This window comes from Triplophysa dalaica, chromosome 4 (assembly GCF_015846415.1).
Source record: "Triplophysa dalaica isolate WHDGS20190420 chromosome 4, ASM1584641v1, whole genome shotgun sequence".
Lineage (NCBI taxonomy): Eukaryota > Metazoa > Chordata > Actinopteri > Cypriniformes > Nemacheilidae > Triplophysa > Triplophysa dalaica.
The window spans coordinates 25,402,846-25,425,237 of NC_079545.1; the positions used below are offsets into that span (position 1 = coordinate 25,402,846).

General features: G+C 39.8%; 1 protein-coding gene across 5 annotated transcripts in view; it reads left to right on the forward strand.

Moving 5' to 3' along the window:
- Nucleotides 1-22,392, forward strand: part of wdfy3 (WD repeat and FYVE domain containing 3) — a 72,910-nt gene that overhangs the window by 39,007 nt on the left and 11,511 nt on the right. For 4 of the 5 annotated variants that reach the window (XM_056745288.1, XM_056745286.1, XM_056745291.1 and 1 more), the window contains 27 exons: nucleotides 4,321-4,539; nucleotides 4,807-4,988; nucleotides 5,364-5,595; nucleotides 5,966-6,126; nucleotides 8,818-8,929; nucleotides 9,052-9,242; nucleotides 9,671-9,823; nucleotides 9,906-9,979; nucleotides 10,233-10,394; nucleotides 11,063-11,157; nucleotides 11,261-11,381; nucleotides 11,573-11,790; nucleotides 12,270-12,466; nucleotides 12,889-13,023; nucleotides 13,646-13,825; nucleotides 13,961-14,194; nucleotides 14,369-14,468; nucleotides 14,800-14,960; nucleotides 15,501-15,730; nucleotides 16,320-16,429; nucleotides 16,977-17,159; nucleotides 17,608-17,765; nucleotides 17,852-17,929; nucleotides 18,066-18,293; nucleotides 20,692-20,860; nucleotides 21,870-22,030; nucleotides 22,231-22,379. In XM_056745288.1, the coding sequence (XP_056601266.1) occupies nucleotides 4,321-4,539; nucleotides 4,807-4,988; nucleotides 5,364-5,595; nucleotides 5,966-6,126; nucleotides 8,818-8,929; nucleotides 9,052-9,242; nucleotides 9,671-9,823; nucleotides 9,906-9,979; nucleotides 10,233-10,394; nucleotides 11,063-11,157; nucleotides 11,261-11,381; nucleotides 11,573-11,790; nucleotides 12,270-12,466; nucleotides 12,889-13,023; nucleotides 13,646-13,825; nucleotides 13,961-14,194; nucleotides 14,369-14,468; nucleotides 14,800-14,960; nucleotides 15,501-15,730; nucleotides 16,320-16,429; nucleotides 16,977-17,159; nucleotides 17,608-17,765; nucleotides 17,852-17,929; nucleotides 18,066-18,293; nucleotides 20,692-20,860; nucleotides 21,870-22,030; nucleotides 22,231-22,379 (4,393 nt within the window). The remainder of the gene's footprint in view (nucleotides 1-4,320; nucleotides 4,540-4,806; nucleotides 4,989-5,363; nucleotides 5,596-5,965; nucleotides 6,127-8,817; nucleotides 8,930-9,051; nucleotides 9,243-9,670; nucleotides 9,824-9,905; nucleotides 9,980-10,232; nucleotides 10,395-11,062; nucleotides 11,158-11,260; nucleotides 11,382-11,572; nucleotides 11,791-12,269; nucleotides 12,467-12,888; nucleotides 13,024-13,645; nucleotides 13,826-13,960; nucleotides 14,195-14,368; nucleotides 14,469-14,799; nucleotides 14,961-15,500; nucleotides 15,731-16,319; nucleotides 16,430-16,976; nucleotides 17,160-17,607; nucleotides 17,766-17,851; nucleotides 17,930-18,065; nucleotides 18,294-20,691; nucleotides 20,861-21,869; nucleotides 22,031-22,230; nucleotides 22,380-22,392) is intronic. The other variant, XM_056745287.1, reaches the window with a different exon arrangement.

Genomic DNA, 22,392 nt, shown 5'->3' on the forward strand with positions numbered 1-22,392 from the left:
GAAGGAGAATGTGTGCTTTGTCAGACGAGAGCGACGGAGAGCACAGGCGTGTGACTGAATCCGGATCAGTCTGGAGAACAGAGAGAAAGTGCGCTGAAACTTGACAGAGCTTGACGGAATTGGTGTGTGTGTGTGTGTTTCGTATGGAACGCAAAAGGGGACAATACTTTTAACACGAAACGCGTAAAATTTGTACGCTTCAACACGATCAATTTGTATGCGTAAATACGAATGTTGAGTTCGGCTGTTCGCGTCAGACCGTACACCAGCCAACAGAGTTGCTCTTTTTAAGATTATATTTGCATTTGTGATGCGATGGCACGTTGCTATATACGTATATAAACATCAGACGAACATTTTTTGCGTGAGACATGATGCCTTGTTATGTAATCAAATACCTATGCAAATGTCACACGTAACATTTATTCGCGAATGAAATCGTAATTGTACGTTGGCATGTATGTAGGCAAACGTAGAAGTTCTGAGTGATACGTTGGTTGTGATGTCAGTCCTATGTCATCTCATCTTTCGTCCCAGAATCCCCGTTTTAACTTTTAAACTGTCAAAGAACCTTTACGGGCTGGATTGGATTGGCTTCCACTTATCACACAGGGTGATTTTAATATTACAAAGTATTATACAGCATCGTATTGCCTTACGTTTACTTTGAAATTTGCCCTGCACATTACATATAGACAGGCCTATGAAGAGATATACTGCATATACTATGTATCAGAGTTACTGCAGGACAGAGGTTGGACATGCAGAAGATATTGAACATCAAAGAACATGTGCAGGACCTGGAGGATTTCTCTGAATATCAGTGTGCAAGTTTAATGGCTCATAAACAAAAAACTCTTAGACAACATTCAGACAACACAAAAACTATAATTGATTGTCCAGGTACGTCATACAGTATTATAAGAATAAGCAATATGTAAACTTTTGAACGGTGTGATTCTTTTATATATATTCAGTTATTATTCTGTTTTGTGGAATATAGGTGAAATTATTTGTTCAGGGCAGTACTAAAATAAAAACAAATCTTTAAAATTACACTTATTTGAATGAATACAATTTCTGAAGTTTTTAGGATTTTGCAAGGTGCATGTAAACTTTCGACCACTGTGTAAAAATAAGAAATACAATACAATAAACATAAGATATAGAGGTAGAGAGTAAAGCTATTTGTAAATAAGTAAAAACTAAGAATCGACTATTGTAATACAAGGTATGTGCTATGTACAGCAGAATAAATCATAATTCACATAAACTGTTGTATAAAAGTAGATAGTGTATTATCTGCATGATATAATTAATATTGCACTGAAGTATTATTGCACAGAGTTATTAATTGCACGGTGGGTATAAAACATTTAATTGTTCAAGTGGTAGATGGCCTGAGGGAAGAAGCTATTTTTATATCTGGTTGTTTTGGTGCTCAGTGCTCTGTAGCACCGATCAGACGGCAGCATTGTGAAGAGATGATGGCTGGATGTGAGAGGTCCTGGGTGAATTTCTGAGCCCTTTTCCTCACTCTGGATGTATAGAGTTCTTGGAGGGTGCATTGTGCATATGTGCATTTTGGACATAATGGTTACATTGAAGCATGAAAAACATAGTTTAATCCCTTTTCAATTGATAAATATCTTCTTTAAAATTCTGTATTAAAACGTATATAAGACATAAGTGATGTTATAGGCTGTAATATGTGTGTGCAGTGACCTTTAAGTTGTATATAAAAACGTAAACATATGTAAGTTATACACCATACAACCCAGGATAGAATATCAATATATGTATGCCACAAAAGAAGCAATTAAATAACAGCGATATATAATTAGTGATTTTAATTTATTTATTGTCCTCCGATTGTCAGCAGTTCAACTAAAACAGAAAGATTAGTCACGTATCAAAATAAGAGTCATAATATTACACGCTAAAAAATGTTTACACGACAAAAACGTTCGTTTAAACTAAACACGGCGAGTTATGGCAATACAAACGATCGTGTCTTCAAATAACACGCCCAAAAACTTTGCGTTAAGACGAAAGAAACGTTTGCGTTTACACGGAACAAAAAGTCACATTCAAAATTGTCACGTTGAAGCGTCCAAATTTCACGCGTTTTGCGTTATACATATTATCCCCGTTCGCGTTCTATAGTTTCGCTCCTGTGCGAGAGTCACCAGCAGCCTTGAGTAGGCGATGTACAAGTGCCTATGTAGTATTAATGAGGTGATTCAGTGCTCGCTGCTTCCTTCTCTCTCTCGCTCTCTCTCTTTCTCTCTTTTCCTGTCATCCTTCATTTTATTGTTCATCCTCTTATTCCTCCCCTTGTCTCTCTCTCCCTCTGTCTTGAAAGTAAATGGATGATTCCAGTATTTATAGATAGACTCCTGCATCATGTCCTCTGACCTATTTTTGTCGATGACATCATCATTCCTGCATGCAGAGTTTCATTCAGATCTCTGCAGTCGGTGTTATTGTTCTTGTCTTTTTGGCAGGGGTTTCCTGAGTTGACTGTGTAAGCCAAAGTCGATTTTGTATGTCTTACAGGGCCCGAAATAAAATGTTAAACATCTTTGCTAGATATAAAGGTTTATTATAAAAGATCAGCTTTGAGACTTTGTTTTAATAGTTATATAAAATTGCATAATATAGATTGGTCTTCATTATTACTTATTCCTTCTTATTTTTTGTCACACCATAGGACACATTTGCAGTTTATTTGTCAAGTTACAGTAATGCATTTGCCAGATTCTTTTATCCAAAGTGACTCGGGCAATTCCCTCACCACCCAGAGGAAAGAAGGACTACTTGTCACATTTCATGCTAAATTTACAATACTTAAGTCGTGTGTCCACAGAGGCGTTTACACCTACGTCCAGCGTGTTTGTTCAATTATTTTTAACGCCACGCTTGTAATAAGAGCCATCAGTTAACGTATTTTTTTCTGCTCAGCCCTGGTTCTTTGCGTTTTTCCCACGATCGGCAACGGCGTTCTACCGAGCGCCCAGAGTTGAAAAATGCTCAACTTTGGGCAGAACGCTGCCCCTGCAGCGGGCATTTTCAGCCGAGCTCCTGCCGTTTTCAGCCGCATAAATGAGCCTTGGTGGACACAGCCCCTAAGGAATTAATGCTAAACTTCCATCAAATGACTGCAGTTGGAAGATATAACTGCACTCAGTTACGTTATGCCATTACTATTTTCACTGCTTATAACAGTCTGATATCACAAAAAAATAAGACCAAATTAGACCTAAACAGTTTCAACAAATGAAACTTCCTAAATCACAACTAATAAGCTCTCTCTATTCTTCATATTCTTACTTTTAATCAAAGTCACTGAGTGCAGCTGTGACACGTCAGAGGAGACCTGGCCCTCCCGGCTGAGACTGTTTTTCCCTCCATTTGTTTATTTACATTTATGTATTTGGCAGATGCTTTTATCCAAAGTGACTTACATTGCATTATACTATACATTTAGATTTTATGTGCAATCCTTAGGATCAAACCCATGACCTTGGCGTTGCTAGCGCCATGCTCGTACCACTGAGCCACAGGAAAGCTTTTCTCAGCGTTTATCATGGGAGTTTGGGTTCCTCGCCACAGGGCAGTGTTTGCCTTGCTCACCTAGAGACTGCATTTATTAGATATTATCTACTAGAATGATCTTGCTTGTTCTATAAACACCATGTACTGTGCTGTGTTTGAACTTTTCAGGTTTTTTTCTTTTTCCTTATTTTCTCCTGTAAAGCAGCTTTGGAACAATTCACATTGTGAAAATAAAATTGAATTGAACTTACAGTGCATTCAGGCATACATTGTGGTTGGTTTGTGTGCTCATTTTGGGAATGGAACCTATGATGTGGGCATTGCTATCATCATGCTGTCTGCTACAGGAAATCTGTATGTAGTGTTTGACCATTATGTTTTTTAGTGGATAATTCAATACTCTTGGAAAGCATTGGATGGTTGATGGCTAATATGTAATGCAATATGATGGCTCAAAATTGCTGAATTTGAATAAATCACTGCTTTTTACTCAAAAGATATTTAAAAACAGATTGAACCGGTTTGTCTGTATATTTAAAAACAGATGTTTGTTAGAATTACTAGTTTTGTCGATGAATTAGACTATTGACCAGTTCAGATAATAGAAGAAAATATTAAAATATTAAAATTAATTGACTATTGTTGTATATTAAATATATTAATGTATATTTGGAGTAGTATATTATTAAATGTGTATTTGTTGTTTGTTGTTCCAGTAATGAAACACTACTAAATAAATATTGTTCATTTTTATCTGTCCAGGCGAGCACTTATTTCCACCCCCATCCGGCCTGAGCTACTCGACGTGGTTTTGCGTTGAACGCTTCAGCACGCCACCGCAGAGCCACGCGGTTCGTCTGCTGACTGTTGTGCGAAGGGCCACCTCATCCGAACAGCACTACGTCTGCCTGGCCATTGTGCTTTCCGCTAAGGACCGATCTCTCATTGTGTCCACCAAAGAAGACCTGCTTCAGTCCTACAGCAAGTGTTCTTTTTTAACTGCGTTTTGCATGTCGCTTTCACTTCCTTTTTACCAAAAGTTCAGTGTCCCAAAGTTTCAGCGTCATTCAGATGTTATGGAACAGATTATAAGCCTATAGAGCATTAATCATATTAAAACATGATTTAGAAGAAGCGCAAGCACATGGTTTTTTATTTTTCGTGGCCAAACTTACGATTGACAATAATTGTGAGTTAAAAAAGCAGTTTCAAGTGAAACATGACATCATTTCCTCTCTTCCCTCACAGTGGATGACTTCAGCGAGGAGTCGTCCTTCTATGAGATCCTGCCCTGCTGCGCTCGGTTCCGCTGTGCTGACCTCATCACCGAGGGACAGTGGCACCACCTGGTGTTGGTTATGAGCAAAGGAATGCTGAAGAACAGCATGGCAACCCTCTACATCGACGGCCAGATGGTCAACACAGTCAAGGTGTGGCTCAGCTCCTGATGTGAACATGTTTATTTTGTTTTGAATGAAGTCACAGGATAAATGGCAGTGTGGTGGTATGTTTTCCACAGTTTCTGCAATAATGACGGTTATGTTTACAAAACTAAAGGTTTTAGAAGCGATTTCATAGGAGGTAACAATTTCTAAGATAAACACAGAAGTTAATTTCAGACGCTTCTCACATGTAATCTAAGACTCACTGCGGTGAACCTCTGCTTCCTTTTGAGGTTTTCTTTTATGCTCTCTTTTGACACCGACACTTCTTTTACTATCGCTCTCATAAATCAAATGTTATTTCCTGCCTCAGGAACCCATGAGGTCACGCTCAGCTCTTTTGTTGTTTTCTTCTCATTGTAGCTGCACTACGTTCACAACGCTCCCGGCGGATCGGCCTCAGCAAACCCGCCCGTGTTGAGCACGGTGTATAGCTACATTGGCACACCGCCGGCCCAGCGCCAGCTCTCCGCTCTGGTCTGGCGACTGGGGCCCACACACTTTCTGGAGGAGGTGCTGCCTGCTGCCAGTGTGGCTGCCATCTATGAGTTGGGACCCAATTATGAAGGCAGTTTCCAAGCTGTTTACCTGCCATGTGAGTGCATAACTATGAGATGAGGAATTTTTTTGTATGGTTGTGCGGTTAAGGATGGATTTGCTATGAATCTATTTTGCGATAGTGTTGTTTGTTTGGTATTAAATTGTGTAGCAACATAGTTTGCTAGAAATTATGCAAATAAGATAATGACACAAATGTGCTTTGCATAGAACAGTTCTTGCGAGTGAGTGATACAGTACTATATCGCTGTACTGATCTAATTTAAATACAGTATTGCACCGTTTTAAGGCATCTATTGATCTACTGTATGCAATAGTGGTGTGGCTGACTCTAAATGTTTTATCACAGGTTAAACCTTGTGGTTGCTTGTGGCTTATGACTAATCATTTTCTTCTGGGTTTGACAGGTAAAGACTCAAAGACTGAGACTGTACCGCCCTGCCCCGTTGCTTTGGTCCCTGAGGAGAAGGTCTCTTTCAGTCTCTATGCCTACTCTGTGTCTACCCTCACCGTGGCAAAAATCAGAAAGGTCTACAATAAACTGGACAGCAAAGCCATCGCCAAACAGGTCGACAGTCTTTTACAAATCAAGACACATACATGTCCACAATCTTGTTAGACATTAGTATTTATAAACACACACATACAGACATTTCAACAGTTGTATTTATTAACACATATAAAGGAAATATTTACATGTATTTATTTATATTTACCAGGCATTTAAATTAAATGTTATCATTTATATTTTTCTTGAATATATGCAAGTGGTGCGCGACCAAAATTAAAAATGCGCTCTGTAAATAAGTTTAGAGTGCTCATTTGCGTACTGACATGGTTGAAACCTTTTGATGGACAATCAATGTTTTAGACTGACTAAATGTAATACTGGATAAGATTTCCGTTTGTACTGAATACTGCTAAAACTACGGATATCTCTTTTGTTCTCGGTGTTAAACGGGACCTGGGTGTAAATTATGAAAAACAGAGTATTGGTAGCTCCGCCTTTGTTGGTTCTGCTATTGTTACTATAGAAGCTCGCGGCACTCGCAGCTTCTGTGAATGTCTGGATCTGAGCTGCACTGCACGTCTTCCAAAACACATCTTCTCTTAAACTTTCTAAAAGGACAAGCTGTTTAAACTTTAGACTTGCTCGCAGCTTGCGTTTCTCGTTATACTTAATCCTAGCTCTGCACCGCAAGTCACCAAACTGAATCTCCAGGTGCTCTCTTGAGAACCAGATAGAAAAACGTGTGCACCCCTGTTTATAAATGCAAATTTAATATGCACAGTACACCGACATACCTGTATATTATGTTAACACAACTTTTATTCTTGATGCGATCAATCATTTATTTACTTGACACACTTATTTACTTAAACATACATTGTTTAAAAATGCACACCGTCGGCCCTCACAGGGACAGCCAGATTAACTATTCTGCAGTTGAGGGAATATAGATGTGGATTTAATCAAAGTCTGGTTTCGGAAGTCGGGCTAATCGGTGGCCATGTTTGGCCTATTTACTCTGGGCAGTAAATAGCAAGTCCTATCTACTTGAAAAACACAATTAAACAGTATGTGTCCTATCAAAAATGAATCCTGACATGAATTGTACCATAATTACAATGTACCATTGCTAATCTTAAAGGGGTCATATGGAGGAAGTGTTTTTCTGTGTCTTTGGTGTGTTATAAGTTGCCCATGCATGTATTAGACACGTAAAATTGCAAAAATTGAAGTGTGGGAACAAAAGATGCATTCTATCTAAAAGCGAATGCGAACCCAGACCTGCCTGAAATGCCTTGTGTGACCACACCCCCACGCATGTACGTCACTTTGTGATATGATTTGACTAAGACCGCCCAAATGTATACACGAGTAAGGTGGGCGGTCTTGTAAATCTCATTGTACCGCAGCCTGATGTTCCGAATATGGTAAGAGGTGTAACATTTCCGTGCAGTATTCGACTAAGCACTAGTGACCTGGCCAATCATAGCACACCTCACTTTTCAGAGCGATGAACTTTGTAAAATTTCAGCGCGTTTCAGAGAGGCGGAGCAAAGAGGACACACAAACATGCACGGTATATGTAATGGCAGCTGCGCATCTTTTTAATAATAATATTAGTTGTGGGCATAGATTTTTTTTTTTTAATCTAGATTAATTTTGGAATTAATCTAGATTAAAATGGCTCATTTGAATTCTGCCGAAGGCATTCGGAATATTTGTGCTACCCAAATAATAACTAAAAGTAAGTCTTTGAGAACGGGTGTCTCAAGCCAGGTGGCGGATTAGACCACGGGCTCATCTCCTGTTTCCAAAATGCATCACAAACTGCTTGAGAAAGCTGTTCTGCTTTGATAATTGGTGATGAAAATTATGTTCAATAAGATGTACTTGTGTTTACTTCCACATTAGCTAAGGGATGCTTTGCGTTTAGGTGGTACTTGAGACTGGAAGAGCTCCTACAGTACATTTTCATTTAGTCATTTAGCAGACGCTTTTATAGCAATTTACAAAGAATGAGGGAGCAACAAGCGATATGTCATACAGGAGCCATAATACATTAGGTGCCAATACAAATTTACTGGTTTCAACTAAAGTTAGACCACTACCTGTTGAGAGAAAGTTTTTTTTAAATCAATTCCGTATTGCACAAGGTGCAAACAACCTTTGTCTTGTCGATGTTTCCATTGGAAAGCTTCTTAAAAATAAAATTTCCCTGAAGCAACCCGGCGGCTTTATAGCTGCATCCATGTTAGCACGTCACATTTGATGTGGTAATTTCACAGTAACGTTATGTTGTGTTCAGACCAAACGCGAATCGCCCGTCAAGCGCGAGTGATTTACATGTTAAGTCGATGCAAAGACGCGATAGACCTACTTGTGGCGCGAATCGCGCGAATTAAGCCCTGGTCATGAGATGATGAGGCGACGCGAATGACGCGAATTGCGCGAGTTGAAAAATCCCGTTCTCACCCGGTACAGTGCAATTCAGCTAGGTATACATCCGCGCTAAAATATCAAGGTGAAAGTCATCATAGCTTGCGTAGTATAGACCCAGCTCCCAACCCAACTTTGAGAATAGATTAACGGCGACATTTTTTTATCGCGCGATAAGAGTCTCACGTTAACGCAGCACGTTAACGCCGTTAACGGCCCACCACTAATTAATATCTTTAATTTCATTCACAGAGGTGTCCAATTACTTGTGAGAAGCTTGTCTGATGAATCATTCTATCATTTTTTTTTCAGTTGGGAGTTTCCTCTCATGAAAGTGCCACACCGGTCAAGCTCGTCCACAACGCAGCGGGCCATCTCAACGGACCTGCCAGGACTATTGGAGCGGCAGTCATTGGTTACCTGGGTCAGACATGTGCTGTTTTCATTATTATACTTCATCACGCTGTTTGGAAGAATGGATAAATGGATAAATTACTTAAAACATACCCATCGACTTAATCGTAGTTGTCGTCTTCTTCTGTCTAGGTGTGCGTGCCTTCGTTACCAAACCTGTGGCCATCAACCTTCAGTACATTGGAGGAGCAGCAGCCATTCTGGGTCTGGTTGCCATGGCGTCAGACGTGGAGGGTCTCTATGCTGCAGTTAAAGCTTTAGTGTGTGTTGTCAAAAGCAACCCTCTGGCCAGCAAGGAGATGGAGCGTATCAAAGGCTACCAGGTGGGTTACAATAACATTTACTCTGTGAAATGTGAGCCCGCGGTATCTTGATTCCCTCGGCTCAATCTGTTGGGTGTTATGAGCCAATGAGGGGGCAATTATATAAAAAACAGCAAGCTCGGACTGCTGTGTGTTCTGCCATTCTGGCCCGACTGGTGACAGCCAACTGATGTGATAAGTGGGGTTTGTAGGGGTGGGGCATGCTGGGACATGCTGTTTTGGAGATAACAGATGGTGCGCTGTTTTAATCCCCTGCTGCTTTAATTAGGTTTGTAGAAAAATGCAATGTTTCATCGTGAAGCTAATGTTGATTGTTGTTTATGGTTTACTATGTAAACAGTTTCGGGTTGTCGTATTTCATTTTGGTACTGAATCCTAACATGCGACTGAGTTTCATCTGATCTTTAACAGAGCTTCTTGTGTTATAGCTGCTGGCCATGTTGCTGAAAAAGAAACGGCCTTTGTTGAACAGCCATATTCTGCACTTGACTTTCTCTCTGGTTGGGACCGTGGATAGTGGTCACGAGACTTCTATCATCCCAAACTCCATGGCTTTCCAAGATCTGCTCTGCGATTTTGAGGTGAGATGCTCACATGAGGAGTTTTGGGGGTGCTTTGTTAATGTTAAAGATATATAACAAATCAATTTTTATGTTCTTTTAGGTTTGGCTTCATGCTCCTTATGAACTGCACCTTTCTCTCTTTGAGCACTTCATTGAACTTCTGACTGAATCCAGGTAATCCATCTCGATTCCAGCACTATTTATTCAATCTGATTTAGTCTGCCTATAGTCCTCAGCCCTACTGAGATCCAACACATTATGAATCTAGATTTTTTGGGCAGTATTAAAGGCATACAGTATGAAGGAGAGAGACAGGTTGTGAGAGGAATCCTCTTTAACAGTATGGGTATTAGAGAGAGACCTGCACTACTGTGGATTTAATAGTACTGGTGTCACTAAGGCAAAGGTCAAATATTTTTGTTCTCAGTGAAGCTGCTAAGAATGCCAAACTGTTGCGGGAGTTTCAGCTGATCCCCAAACTGTTGCTCACACTGAGGGATCAGTCTCTGTCTCAGCCAACCATTGGTGCCATCGGCAATGTCCTCAGTCTGCTGCTGCAGGGCTTTCCCAACTCCTATGACCTGCTCAGGTAAACCGAGATACACAACCATTTTTACATTTCTTTACCCAAACTACAAAATGTGAACACAGTATCTGAATTTTTTCAAGCACATCAGCTTTGGAAAGTTTCAGTCGTTACATTATCTACTGTATTTAATGGTAAAGAGAATTATTTGGATAAATTGTGAGGTCAGTTGTGAATCTAAACACCTTATCCTAAGTAAACGCGATGAGATGGGATTCCTGCCATGAGCAATTTGTCTGTCCATACCGAACACTAAAACGGGGTGTAAATCAGAACAGTTTTTCCTCTGTCTGCACGCCCTTCCATCCTGAAGCTGAAGAGTGTACATAGAGAGATGCGTCCTGTTCTCATGACTTCAGTGATGCCTTACCGGATGCTATGCTATAATTTAATAATATCCACGAGGTGCAGAATTTACATTAAATGAGATCATTGTGTGGATAGAGCTGTCATCGGCTGTCGCTTGTCGCGCGCACTGTCATGGCTGGTTAGGACAACACCTCTGATTAACATGGAAAAGATCATCACGTGTCACATCACGGCGAGAGAAAACTTCTTTAAGCATTAAAGGCACAGGATTAAACAAACTAAAATAATCTTGCTATACTCCTGTGCAAAACAGTTTTTCTTTGACTGATATCGGTCAACGTTTGTGGGTTTTGTTTTTGAAGGTTTGGACAGTTTATTTCCTCAACATTACCAACATTTGCAGTCTGTGAGAAGTTTGTGGTTATGGAGAACACAAATGAAGAAAAGCTTGACCGAGGTGAGCACACGTGTATTGAAACACGCAGCATTATCGTGTCAAAAAGGGGCAAAAAAAGCACAATTTCACTCAACATTAATCTTGTTCTGTATGGTGTTTCCAGGAGCTGATGATGAGTTTGGTGGCCTCCTGTCATCTAACCTGATTCTTCTGCGGAACAAACTGCTGGACATCCTGCTCAAGCTGCTTTTTACCTGCAAGGAGAAGAACACGGTTAATACACAGTGAGTGATGCTTCTTAAATCTCAGATTCTCTCAGAGAGCTGCACTTGATTTCCCTGCATCTATATAACAATGTTACCTAAGCTTGCTGACTCAGGGTTTATATTTAAATATCTTTATGACATTGTTCTTTGTAAAGTTACATTTTCATCATAAGCTTGCTCTAAAATGTTCTCTCTGCTTCCTCCCACAGGGCATGTGAAGAGCTTGTACGCACGTTGGGTTTTGATTGGGTGCTGATGTTTATGGAAGAGCACATTCACTCCAGCACGGTGACGGCAGCTCTCATTATCTTGGTGGTGTTGCTGAGTAACCAATCCATTCTGAGCCGGTTTAAAGAGGGCCTGACGGGAGGAGGCTGGCTGGACCACACAGACTCCGTGCTTACTAATAAAATCGGCACTGTTCTGGGTGAGTTAGAGGCCCAGCAGATGTTAAATTACCTGTGACAGAAAATAATCAGAAAAAAATGTGTTAGTACCACTTTACAATAAGGTTGTATTTGCATCTTTGTGTAGGGTTAAGGTTAGTTAATGTTCATTTTACATTAACTAGTGTAAACCATTACAACTTCTGATTTTATATATAAGTAAATGCTGAAAATCTGAACAAAGATTAATAAATGATGTTGAAGTATTTCTTATAGGTAGTTTGATGCATTAACTTATGTTCACAAACACATCCTTATTGTAAAGCGTTACAGATTTGATGTTAGTTTGTGAGAAATTCATAAGAGAAAAGGGTCCAAAGTAAGTTTGTTTAAAGGGGCCTTCCCACAATTTTTGTGTATATATGCAACATTATTATAATCCGGTTTTAATTATCGAATGTTGCTGTTCATGTTTGTGATGGTGTTAAACATAGAGTTTTCTCTCCTACTTTCCTCTCAGGTTTTAATGTGGGTCGCAGCGCAGGGGGCAGGTCAACGTTACGTGAAATCAACAGAGATGCCTGCCATTTCCCAGGATTCCCTGTGTTGCAAACACTACTGCCCAAACACACTAACGTCCCGGAGATTTACTTCCTGCTCATGGCCCTCTTCCTGCAGCAGCCAATCACAGACCTGCCAGACAGCCTGCAGGTACATGTCAGTATTCAAACCCTTTATACCCTATTACTCAAACAATAGTGTGTGTGTTTTCGTGTGTTTTTGTTTGAGTGATCTCACTATCAAACTCATCATTTTTGTTTATGAAGATGACTTGGTTCATGTGAACTTTACTACTACAATCCTATTTCTGTTATATCCAAACCCTCGGTAATGCAAGTGTTATGTGTATAAACCGAACAGTGGTTTCCAGTTATTTAAAGAAGAAGTCACGTAGTCTGCACAAATGATTTTGTCCTGCAAGTACTGTCTTGCATGTCTTTTCTTTTAACTTTCTGTAGTGTTTCATCTTTCGTTTCTGTTCCATCTGTGTGAAAGCATTGCACTCATTCCTTTAGAAAACGTTTGAACACCAAATACCACATGAAACATTTCTGAGTGTTCTCTCTCTTCTCAAACAGTTTGACTTGGACTCTATCTGGACGTTCATATTTGGTGTGCCAGCCTCCAGTGCTACAGTGATGGGCTCCATTCACAACATGTGCACTGATGCGGCGTTCCTTCTTCTAGCAATGCTGCGCAGCATGCTCAACCTGGTTAGTCTCCAACCTGTCTTACAAAAACAACTGACTCGCAGCCACAACTCTTATTGTTATGGCTGCTTAAGTTTATCAGAAGTCAGCTTACTCTGCATTTACATGTTTTTATTGGATCAGAATCAGATCCTAATGTGACAGATCTTTAAAATGTAAGTCCATATAGGTGCCAAATCCATATTAAGAACATGTGGCTATAAAAAAATTAAAAACCATATCATTTAAATCTGTATATGAGTCTATAAAAGTAGATATTTTGAGAAATGTCTCCGTACTTTTGTGTCAATAAAACGGAAGTCAATGGAGGTGTGTGTTGTTTGGGTTATAATATTCTTTGAAATATCTTTTTTTGGGGTGTTTGAGGAAATTCAATCAGGTTTGACATCAGGGTCATTAAATAATTGAAGAATTTTCATTGTTTGGATGAACTATCCCTCTAAATACATTTTTTGGACATGTTCTGTAAAATAATTTCCAATGCGATTAATGTCCTCCTGGAGACGCATTGCAGTTGCACTATTCAGAATATTCCGATTATATTTGTCGATACTAACAATTTCTAGTTGTTAACACGGGGCTCAGAACAGGACACATTTAGATTTTTCGTTTGTTTTTCAAACAGCCGTGGCAGTCTGAAGAGGAAGGGTCCTGGCTGAGAGAATATCCCATCACTCTCATGCAGTTTTTCCGTTACCTCTACCACAACATCCCAGACCTGGCACCCATGTGGCACAGCCCGGACTTCCTGTGTACACTCGCTGCTGCAGTTTTCCCTTTCAATATTCGGCCTTATTCTGAGATGGTACGCAAAGTTGCTTTATTCCTAACTGCTTAGCAGCCTATAGATAATTGTTGTTTTCTTATTTACATGACAGAACATTGAGATTTGTGTTCAGAAAGTGGGGGGATTAACTGGGATGCAATCCTGTTTTCTCAGGTGAGTGATTTGGATGATGAAGCAGGCTCACCTACAGAAGAGTTCAAGGCCTTCGTGACAGATTCAGGAATGAATCGCAGCCAGTCAGAATACTGCAATGTGGGCACTAAAACCTACCTGACCAATCACCCAGCCAAGAAGTACGTTTTTGACTTCATGAGGGTCCTTATCATGGATAACCTGTGCATGACACCCGCCAGCAAACAGACCCCCATCATTGATCTTCTGCTAGAGGTGAGAAGCGTCATCATCTGAGATATCTTCTCATTTACCAATTCATGTATTTTTTTAAACTCTCTTTCATGGTTTATTTGGTATTGTCAAGTATCACCGGTTGAGATATTGGAGCTTCTTATTAGAAGATGACTATCTTCTAGACAGAAACTCTTAACTTAACTCTATCCTCAGGCCTCACCGGAGCGCTCCACCAGAACCCAGCAGAAAGAGTTTCAGTCATATATCTTGGACAGTGTGATGGATCAGCTCCTCGCAGCAGATGTTTTATTGGGTAAATCTTTAGTATTATAGGGAATTATGTTTTTTACCATTTTTTCTTATTTCACCTTCATACCATTGAAAACTCATAAAAGATTGTCCCACGGGACATGCTTTGTTGCCAATTGGCTTCTATTAAAGCAACCCTGGGCATTCTGCAAATTATCTTTGTATTTCACAACAAAAGAAGATAATATGGCTTTGAAAAGAAGAAATTGAATTATATCCTTACACCTTATGGGACTCTTTACCATCAATACATTGTCTTATTTACTTGAACTCATTAGGATTTACAGTATTTCTTATTATAAATCTTCCCCGGCCGGGTGTCTGTCGTCCAACAGGTGAGGAGGCATCATTGCCAATAACAACTGGAGGAAGTTATAACATTCTGGTCAACAATGTCTTCTACTTCACCCAGCGTGTTGTGGATAAGTTGTGGCAGGGCATGTTCAACAAAGAGTCCAAGCTAGTGGTGGAATTCATAGTTCAACTCATTACCCAGGTGAGAGAAGTTCTGTGAACTTACAATTTGGTTTTCGCATATCTGTGACTGTACAAAACAAGCACACGAAACTTAGTTGCCATATACTCATTCTACCACTACAAACATCTTTTCTAGTTCATCATGATAAAAATCCCTCGATACTATATATTTATGAATGTTCTTTCAATTGAAAGTATGTTATATACAAAGTAATACTTTTATTGCACCTGCCTGTCAATTTCAGAGTTTACATAAATACAAACAAACATTTAAATGCCACATCTCAACCATGGTTCTTAATTCTTTGTTTTTCTAATGCATTAGTATCTATGTAAAAAGGTGACAAAAAGTGTTTCGCTGTTCTATTTAATCAGTGCATATTTCTTATTAGTTTTGAAATGCCACACATTCTTTCACTCTCAATCCTTTTCATTCGTTTTTAAAACCCATGTAAACTCTCTCGTACCCAGGATTTGCACAAGATTTAAAGTCGCGTGCCCATGTGACTTTTGTGAGTGTTGGTACTCCGTTCTGTTTCTCTCTCTGTTCCCACAACAGTCCAAACGGCGATCGCAGGGTTTGTCTCTGGACTCTATCTACCATTGTCTGAACCGAACCATCCTCTACCAGCTGTCTCGTCCACACAAGACTGTCCCGCAGCAAGTCACCTTGCTGGACTCGCTACGCGTGCTGACAGTAAACCGAAACCTCGTGCTGGGACCCGGAAACCACGACCAGGAGTTTGTGGCCTGTCTGGCTCACAGCTTGATTAACCTGCACACGGGGAGGTGAGAGAGGAAAACAAAGATGTTTTTTAAACACTCAAAATCAAGCGGTTTGGATTTCAGAGGATAGACAGTTATGGGATCATTCAAGCATAAATGTAGATAGGAAGCTGGATTGAACCCCCTTTTTTTAGTGTCGGGAGACTTTGTGCACTGTATTCTTGGTGAGAGTCTTGCATTGTCATGGCTCTGTATTTAGTCTCGCTCAGAGCTTCTGAGAGACTGAGAAATGAGATCATTGCAGACACAGTCAATAGAATTGCTTTAGTGTGTTGCGTTGCTGCTGAAAGATCAATAGAGGAACTGATTTCATTTTAAGTGTCTGGTAATGTGCTGACATGATATTTTCTTGTTATTGCTGTGATTTGGAATTCAGACTTTATATTTTTAACAGATTAAAAGAATATGGACATATTGGGGATGCTAAAAAATAATTGATTATCGATTAATCGCTAACATTAAATCGATAAGCATATAGATTTAGGAAGTGTCAATTTAAACACAAATGCATTTAGTAATAATATATCTAAAAATCCCTACTAACCTATATGATGGGTTCTTTTCATGACATTATCATCATTTTCTTTTTCAGCAGTGTGGAGGGCTTTGGACTGGAGGCTGAGGCCAGAATGACCACCTGGCACGTTGCTGTGCCTTCCGAGAACGAGTCAGATAGTGTTCAGAGCCAGGATGTTAGCGAAGGTAGCTCTTTGGCTATACTCATAGTGATTTGTGCTTGGATTAATGTGTGCCGCATTAAAGTGATAGTCCACCCAAACAATACAATTCACCCTTACGTTGTTCCAAACCTGTATGAATAGCTTTGTTCTGATGAACACAGAGAAACATATAAGGAAGAATTTTAGCAGCTGACATTTCTGGGTCCTCATTGAGTGCCATAGTAAGAAAAAATTGCGTATAATTATTTGTTCTGGTTAACACAAAGTGAGATGTTTTGAAGAATTTAGAAAAGCAAAGAGTTCTAGGGCACCTTTGACTACCATTTTAATTATTCCTACTATTGTTATCAATGATGTCCCATAAAAGTAAAAAAATCCTCCAAATATCTTTCTTTTTGTTTAATAGATCAAAGACATTTTACAGGTTTGGAACAACTTGAGGTTGAGTAATTAATGACCGAATTTTCAGTTTTGGTGTGGAGTATCCCTTTAAATCATAAATTTATAATACATCAAAACCATGAGCGTTTTCAACGTTACTTAGTCATAACTTATGGTTTGTGTGTCAGGTCGTCAGTTGCTGCTTAAGGCGGTGAATCGAGTGTGGACAGAGCTCATGCATAGCAAAAGACAAATGCTGGAGGACATTTTTAAAGTGTCTCTACCCGTCAATGACAGAGGACACGTGGACATCGCCACCGCAAGACCTGCGCTTGAGGAACCCGCTGCCAAAAGCTGGCAAAACCACCTGAGTAAGAATAATATCAAAACACACACACTTAAATATTCGCTACATAGTGCATTACATATTTGCAAAATACTTGGTAAAAGGGGATCAATTATGTTACAACTTGGGTGTCGGATATATTCTTGAGCATTTATTGTGTAATTGGGTTATCATATGGTAACAAACTTGCATGCAAATTAAATGCATCAAATATTGGTAAAAAAATACTACTTTTCATGTTAGATCATAGTTTAGGTAATTTATCTTTATGCTGGCATATAAAAAAAACATGAAACTTAGCCTCTAATGCTTAAAATACAACCTGTTCATAGAATGTGACAAATCCGTCACCTTCTTCCACATATAACACATATTTAATTTAAGCAGCTTGTTTTTTGGCTGTAAGTGCTTGTTAAAGATTTTCACTGCTGTTCTCATAATGTTTATTTTGCTGTGTCTGTTTTCCCTCTTAGTCCATGAGAAGAAATCCATCAGCAGGGGTGAGACGGTTGCCCCGGCAAATCAGTCCAAACTGTCTCGGGTCAGCAGCGGCTTCGGGCTGTCCAAACTGACCGGATCTCGTCGGAGCAAGAGGGAAAGCGGAATAAACAAAAACCACCTTTCCGCTCAGGTAGCAAAAAACAACAGCTGATGTAATCGCTTTGGCATGTAGCTCGTATCACATTAATTCTAAAAAAGAGTTTTGTCTGGTCACAGGAAACGTTCCAGTGGATGTTTACACACATCGCTGTGGTTCGAGACTTGGTGGCAATGCAGTACAAGGAGTATCAAGAGGTAACGTAGAGATTCTTAGATCTCTTACTGTATATACATTCCAATTTACAGTCGATGAATCAATTTGATCAAATACTATACTATCATTCATTGTATTGTTGCGACTCAAACTAATTTGATATTTGTTGTCTCACAGAGGCAGCAAAATGCATTGAAATATGTAATGGATGAGTGGGCGGGGATTGAATACGAGCTGCTTCGGGAGAGAGGACTCTGGGGGCCTCCCATTGGTTCCTTTCTGGACAAGTTTCAATTGGACATGACTGAGGGTCCCTGTAGAATGAGGAAAAAGATGGTTCGGAACGACATGTTTTACATTCATTATCCTTACGTGCCTGATCCTGAGCCCAACGCAAGCACTCAGGTTAGTCTGCCCTGCCTTCCAAAAACAATTCAACATTTGCTCAACGACCTCGGTTGCAGTTATTGCAGTTATGCGGAATTGCCTTATTTTAGTCCATTTTCTATGGGTTCTCAAGCAATATCTCTTGTTTTAAAAGAGAACAACACTTGTTTTTTTATAGTTTGTCCACTTTTTACTCTCAGGTGCCATTGCTGGGGGCAGTGGTTAGTGTAGCAGTTCAGGTACAATCTAAAGAGTGGCAAAACTTGAGGTCTGATGTCCTGTGAAATAACTGCATTGCTGAATGCTGAACTGTGTAACATACAATGTCTCCGTCCAAAAGCTTATGAGAAAAAAGCTTACTCCTCTGCACAACTTTTGTATGCTGTTTGAAGTTGTTTCTCTGCTTTTGTTCCTTTTGAAAATAATTCATAAAGACAAAGAATAGATTTACAACAGGCTGCTCCTTTCCGCACATATTGTGAAGTTAAACGATATTCAAACATTACTGCTGGACCTGCTGGCTGTGACTGTTTAACTTATTGGCCCAATGTTGTTATGTACGGTTCTGTGTTGGGCTCTGCTAGCTGGTCGGAAATAACCCTCTTCATCTTTAATTGTGGTTTCTTAGACAGTTATTTGTGCCCTTTGCCTCCTGTTTTTAACAACAGATCCATTAACTGTTTACAATATCAAGATATTACATTAACATTTGCAAAGACTACCAGTCAAAAGGTTTTTTTTTGAGCTAAGGTATATAAGATATATAATACTGCAGGGCGTGCACAGGGGGATGGTCCGGTGGCTAGAGCCACTGCCCGCTTGCCCTCATCTTCTGAGGTGCACCTCTCAACCCCACCCCTGGGCAGACATCCATTCAAGATCCCTACGAAAAGACGTTTACACTCATTCCGCAAAAGCGCCACTCATTCCGCTAAAGCGCCACTTATTCCGCTAAAGCGCCACTCATTCCGCAAAAGCGCCACTCATTCCGCTAAAGCGCCACTCATTCCGCTAAAGCGCCACTCATTCCGCTAAAGCGCCACTCATTCCGCTAAAGCGCCACTAATTCCGCTAAAGCGCCACTCATTCCGCTAAAGCGCCACTCATTCCGCTAAAGCGCCACTCATTCCGCTAAAGCGCCACTCATTCCGCTAAAGCGCCACTCATTCCGCTAAAGCGCCACTCATTCCGCTAAAGCGCCACTCATTCCGCTAAAGCGCCACTCATTCCGCTAAAGCGCCACTCATTCCGCTAAAGCGCCACTCATTCCGCTAATCCGCTCCGTGTTTTCCCGCTCGCTCAGCCAGTATCACTCGCATATAGTCTGTCCACGTGCTAGAGTGAAGACAACAGTTTCAGAAGTTATTCCTTTTACTGTAAAAAAAGTATATTCCACGTTACAGTCAGTGCCTGATTAATCATTAGTTTTTTGTATTTTTCGTTGGTAATGTTTTGCTCCTGGTCTTTTATTGTTGACAAATGCTAACAACGTGTACAACGAGTTCATAAAGAAAATTTTAATTCTTGTCGAATCAAAATGGTTGAACCCGATTTGATAAATCACCAAATTTGCGGTAATTGGCAAACTTTGTAGCAAATGCCTACACAAAGCTGACTGTTTTTAACACTGTAACTCCTGTACAGTACATTTTCTACTATCATCTATTTTCTTAGTTATAACCAGTAATCTATAAAATATAACATAATATAATATTCAGACCATATTAACAGTAGCCCAGATAGCAAGGGAGTACATTAAACCTATGAAATCAATGTTAAAACTGTTGATCTGTTGATTTGTCAATGTACATGCATCAAGATCCCTTTTGGCCCGCAATTATGTTAAAAAAATGTTGAAATTTCAACAACACCATTATTGTGAAAATGCAATAATGGCTTTGGCTACTATAAATGTTTTCAAAGAGTTCATCATAGTAAATATGTTCATCTATATTTGTGTTGTACTAAGTGCTACATTGTTATCATAAGAAAGGCATTTCTAAGAGTGTGAGCTGTCTTCTCCTGCCCCAAACCTTGGTGCCCTTTATTGTTTGTTTAAGCCACTGCCCCTAAAAATGTCTGTGCACGGCCCTGTAATACTGTTTATGGGTTGGTGACTTGTTCCCATCAGAAGACCCATTTTGTTCCCATTTTTTTATAGTTTACAAAATATGTTTGCATATCCTTTGTAAATAATTCAGTGTATAAATGACAGGAGTATCAGCACAGCACGTCTAGTTTTGTCAAGCTCAGCGTGTGTTTGCATGGCTCACGGTTTCTTTATCTCAGCCTGTCACTCATAAGATTTTTTATTATCGCTAGACGATTACAATAATTAAGATGCTTTCCTCTGGATTGAATTAGTGATTTGCAAGTAAACCGAAATTTAGTTGTACTTTTATTTGAATACTTGCAGAAACCAGCGCGGTACCGGCGAGCGATCAGCTATGACAGTAAGGAGTATTATATGAGACTGCTGTCAGGGAACCCGGGCATGTACCAGCACTCTATAGAACAAAACACTGAGGGAGAGACGACACAGCAAGAACCTGAACACGGGGAGGACACCATCGCAAGGGTCAAAGGTCATTATGAAGTTCAACTGTCCCTTATGACATATTACACATAAAAATCGCTAATTTAATTCCAGTTTGGCTGTGCTCCAAAAAAAATGAATGGGGAAATAAGTCATTTTTACATTTTTAGATAAAAGGAGTTTAAATTAGTGTTGTCAAATTGGTTAATCACGATTAATCGTTTCCAAAATAGATGTTTGTTTTGATGTAGTATATTTGTTTATGTTGTGTATATTTATCCGTATATATAAAAAAAAACATTCATGTATACACTCACCTAAAGGATTATTAGAAACACCTGTTCAGTTTCTCATTAATGTAATTATGGTGGTGGAGGATGTTTTCTTGGCACACTTTAGGCCCCTTAGTGCCAATTGGGCATCGTTTAAATGCCAGGGCCTACTTGAGCATTGTTTCTGACCATGTCCATCCCTTTATGACCACCATGTACCCATCCTCTGATGGCTACTTCCAGCAGGATAATGCGCCATGTCACAAAACTCCAATCATTTCAAATTGGTTTCTTGAACATGGCAATAAGTTCATTGTACTAAAATGGCCCCCACAGTCACCAGATCTCAACCCAATAGAGCATCTTTGGGATGTGGTGGAACGGGAGCTTCGTGCATCCCACAAATCTCCATCAACTGCAACATGCTATCCTATCAATATGGGCCAACATTTCTAAAGAATGCTTTCAGCACCTTGTTGAATCAATGCCACGTAGAATTAAGGCAGTTCTGAAGGCGAAAGGGGGTCAAACACAGTATTAGTATGGTGTTCCTAATAATCCTTTAGGTGTATATTTTAGAAATATGTGTACACAACACCTACACACACACACACACATATTCTACAGTATAAACACAGATGTTTATTTTCAAATCGATTAATCACCATAAACGGATTTGACACAATTAGTTTAAATACAATCATTTTACAGACAACATGTTTAGCTTGCATCTTCGTTATTAATAGAATAGAATAGTAATAGAATTGTGTGTTAATTGTGCTTTAGGTCTGGTAAAGGCTCCTTTAAAGCGCTCTAGGTCCACAGCAGATGGAGGAGATGAGGAAAGTCAGGACCAGCTGCAGGAGTTGCTGGAGTCAGGAGCTATGGATGAGGAACAGAAAACAGACAACACCACGCTGCTCCGCCTGCTGGAGGAGGGAGAGAAGGTCCGACAGCTTGCCTCTTCCTCCACAACACAATATTCACATTTAATTCAGATTGACATAGTTCTGATAGCAGTTATATCTGGTGTTAATTTGCTGATGTTAAATGGTTATATTTTGTTTACTCAAGGAGATTGTGTGAATTCCTTTATTTAAACATGTACCGCATGTTCATGTGTGTTTTGTCATGTGTTTACTGACAGATCCAGCACATGCACCGCTGTGCACGAGTTCAGGGTCTGGACACCAGTGAAGGGCTTCTCTTATTTGGCAAAGAACATTTCTATGTTATCGATGGCTTCACGATGACTGTGACCAGAGAGATTAGAGACATCGAGACACTCCCAGCAAAGTAAAAATGTTTG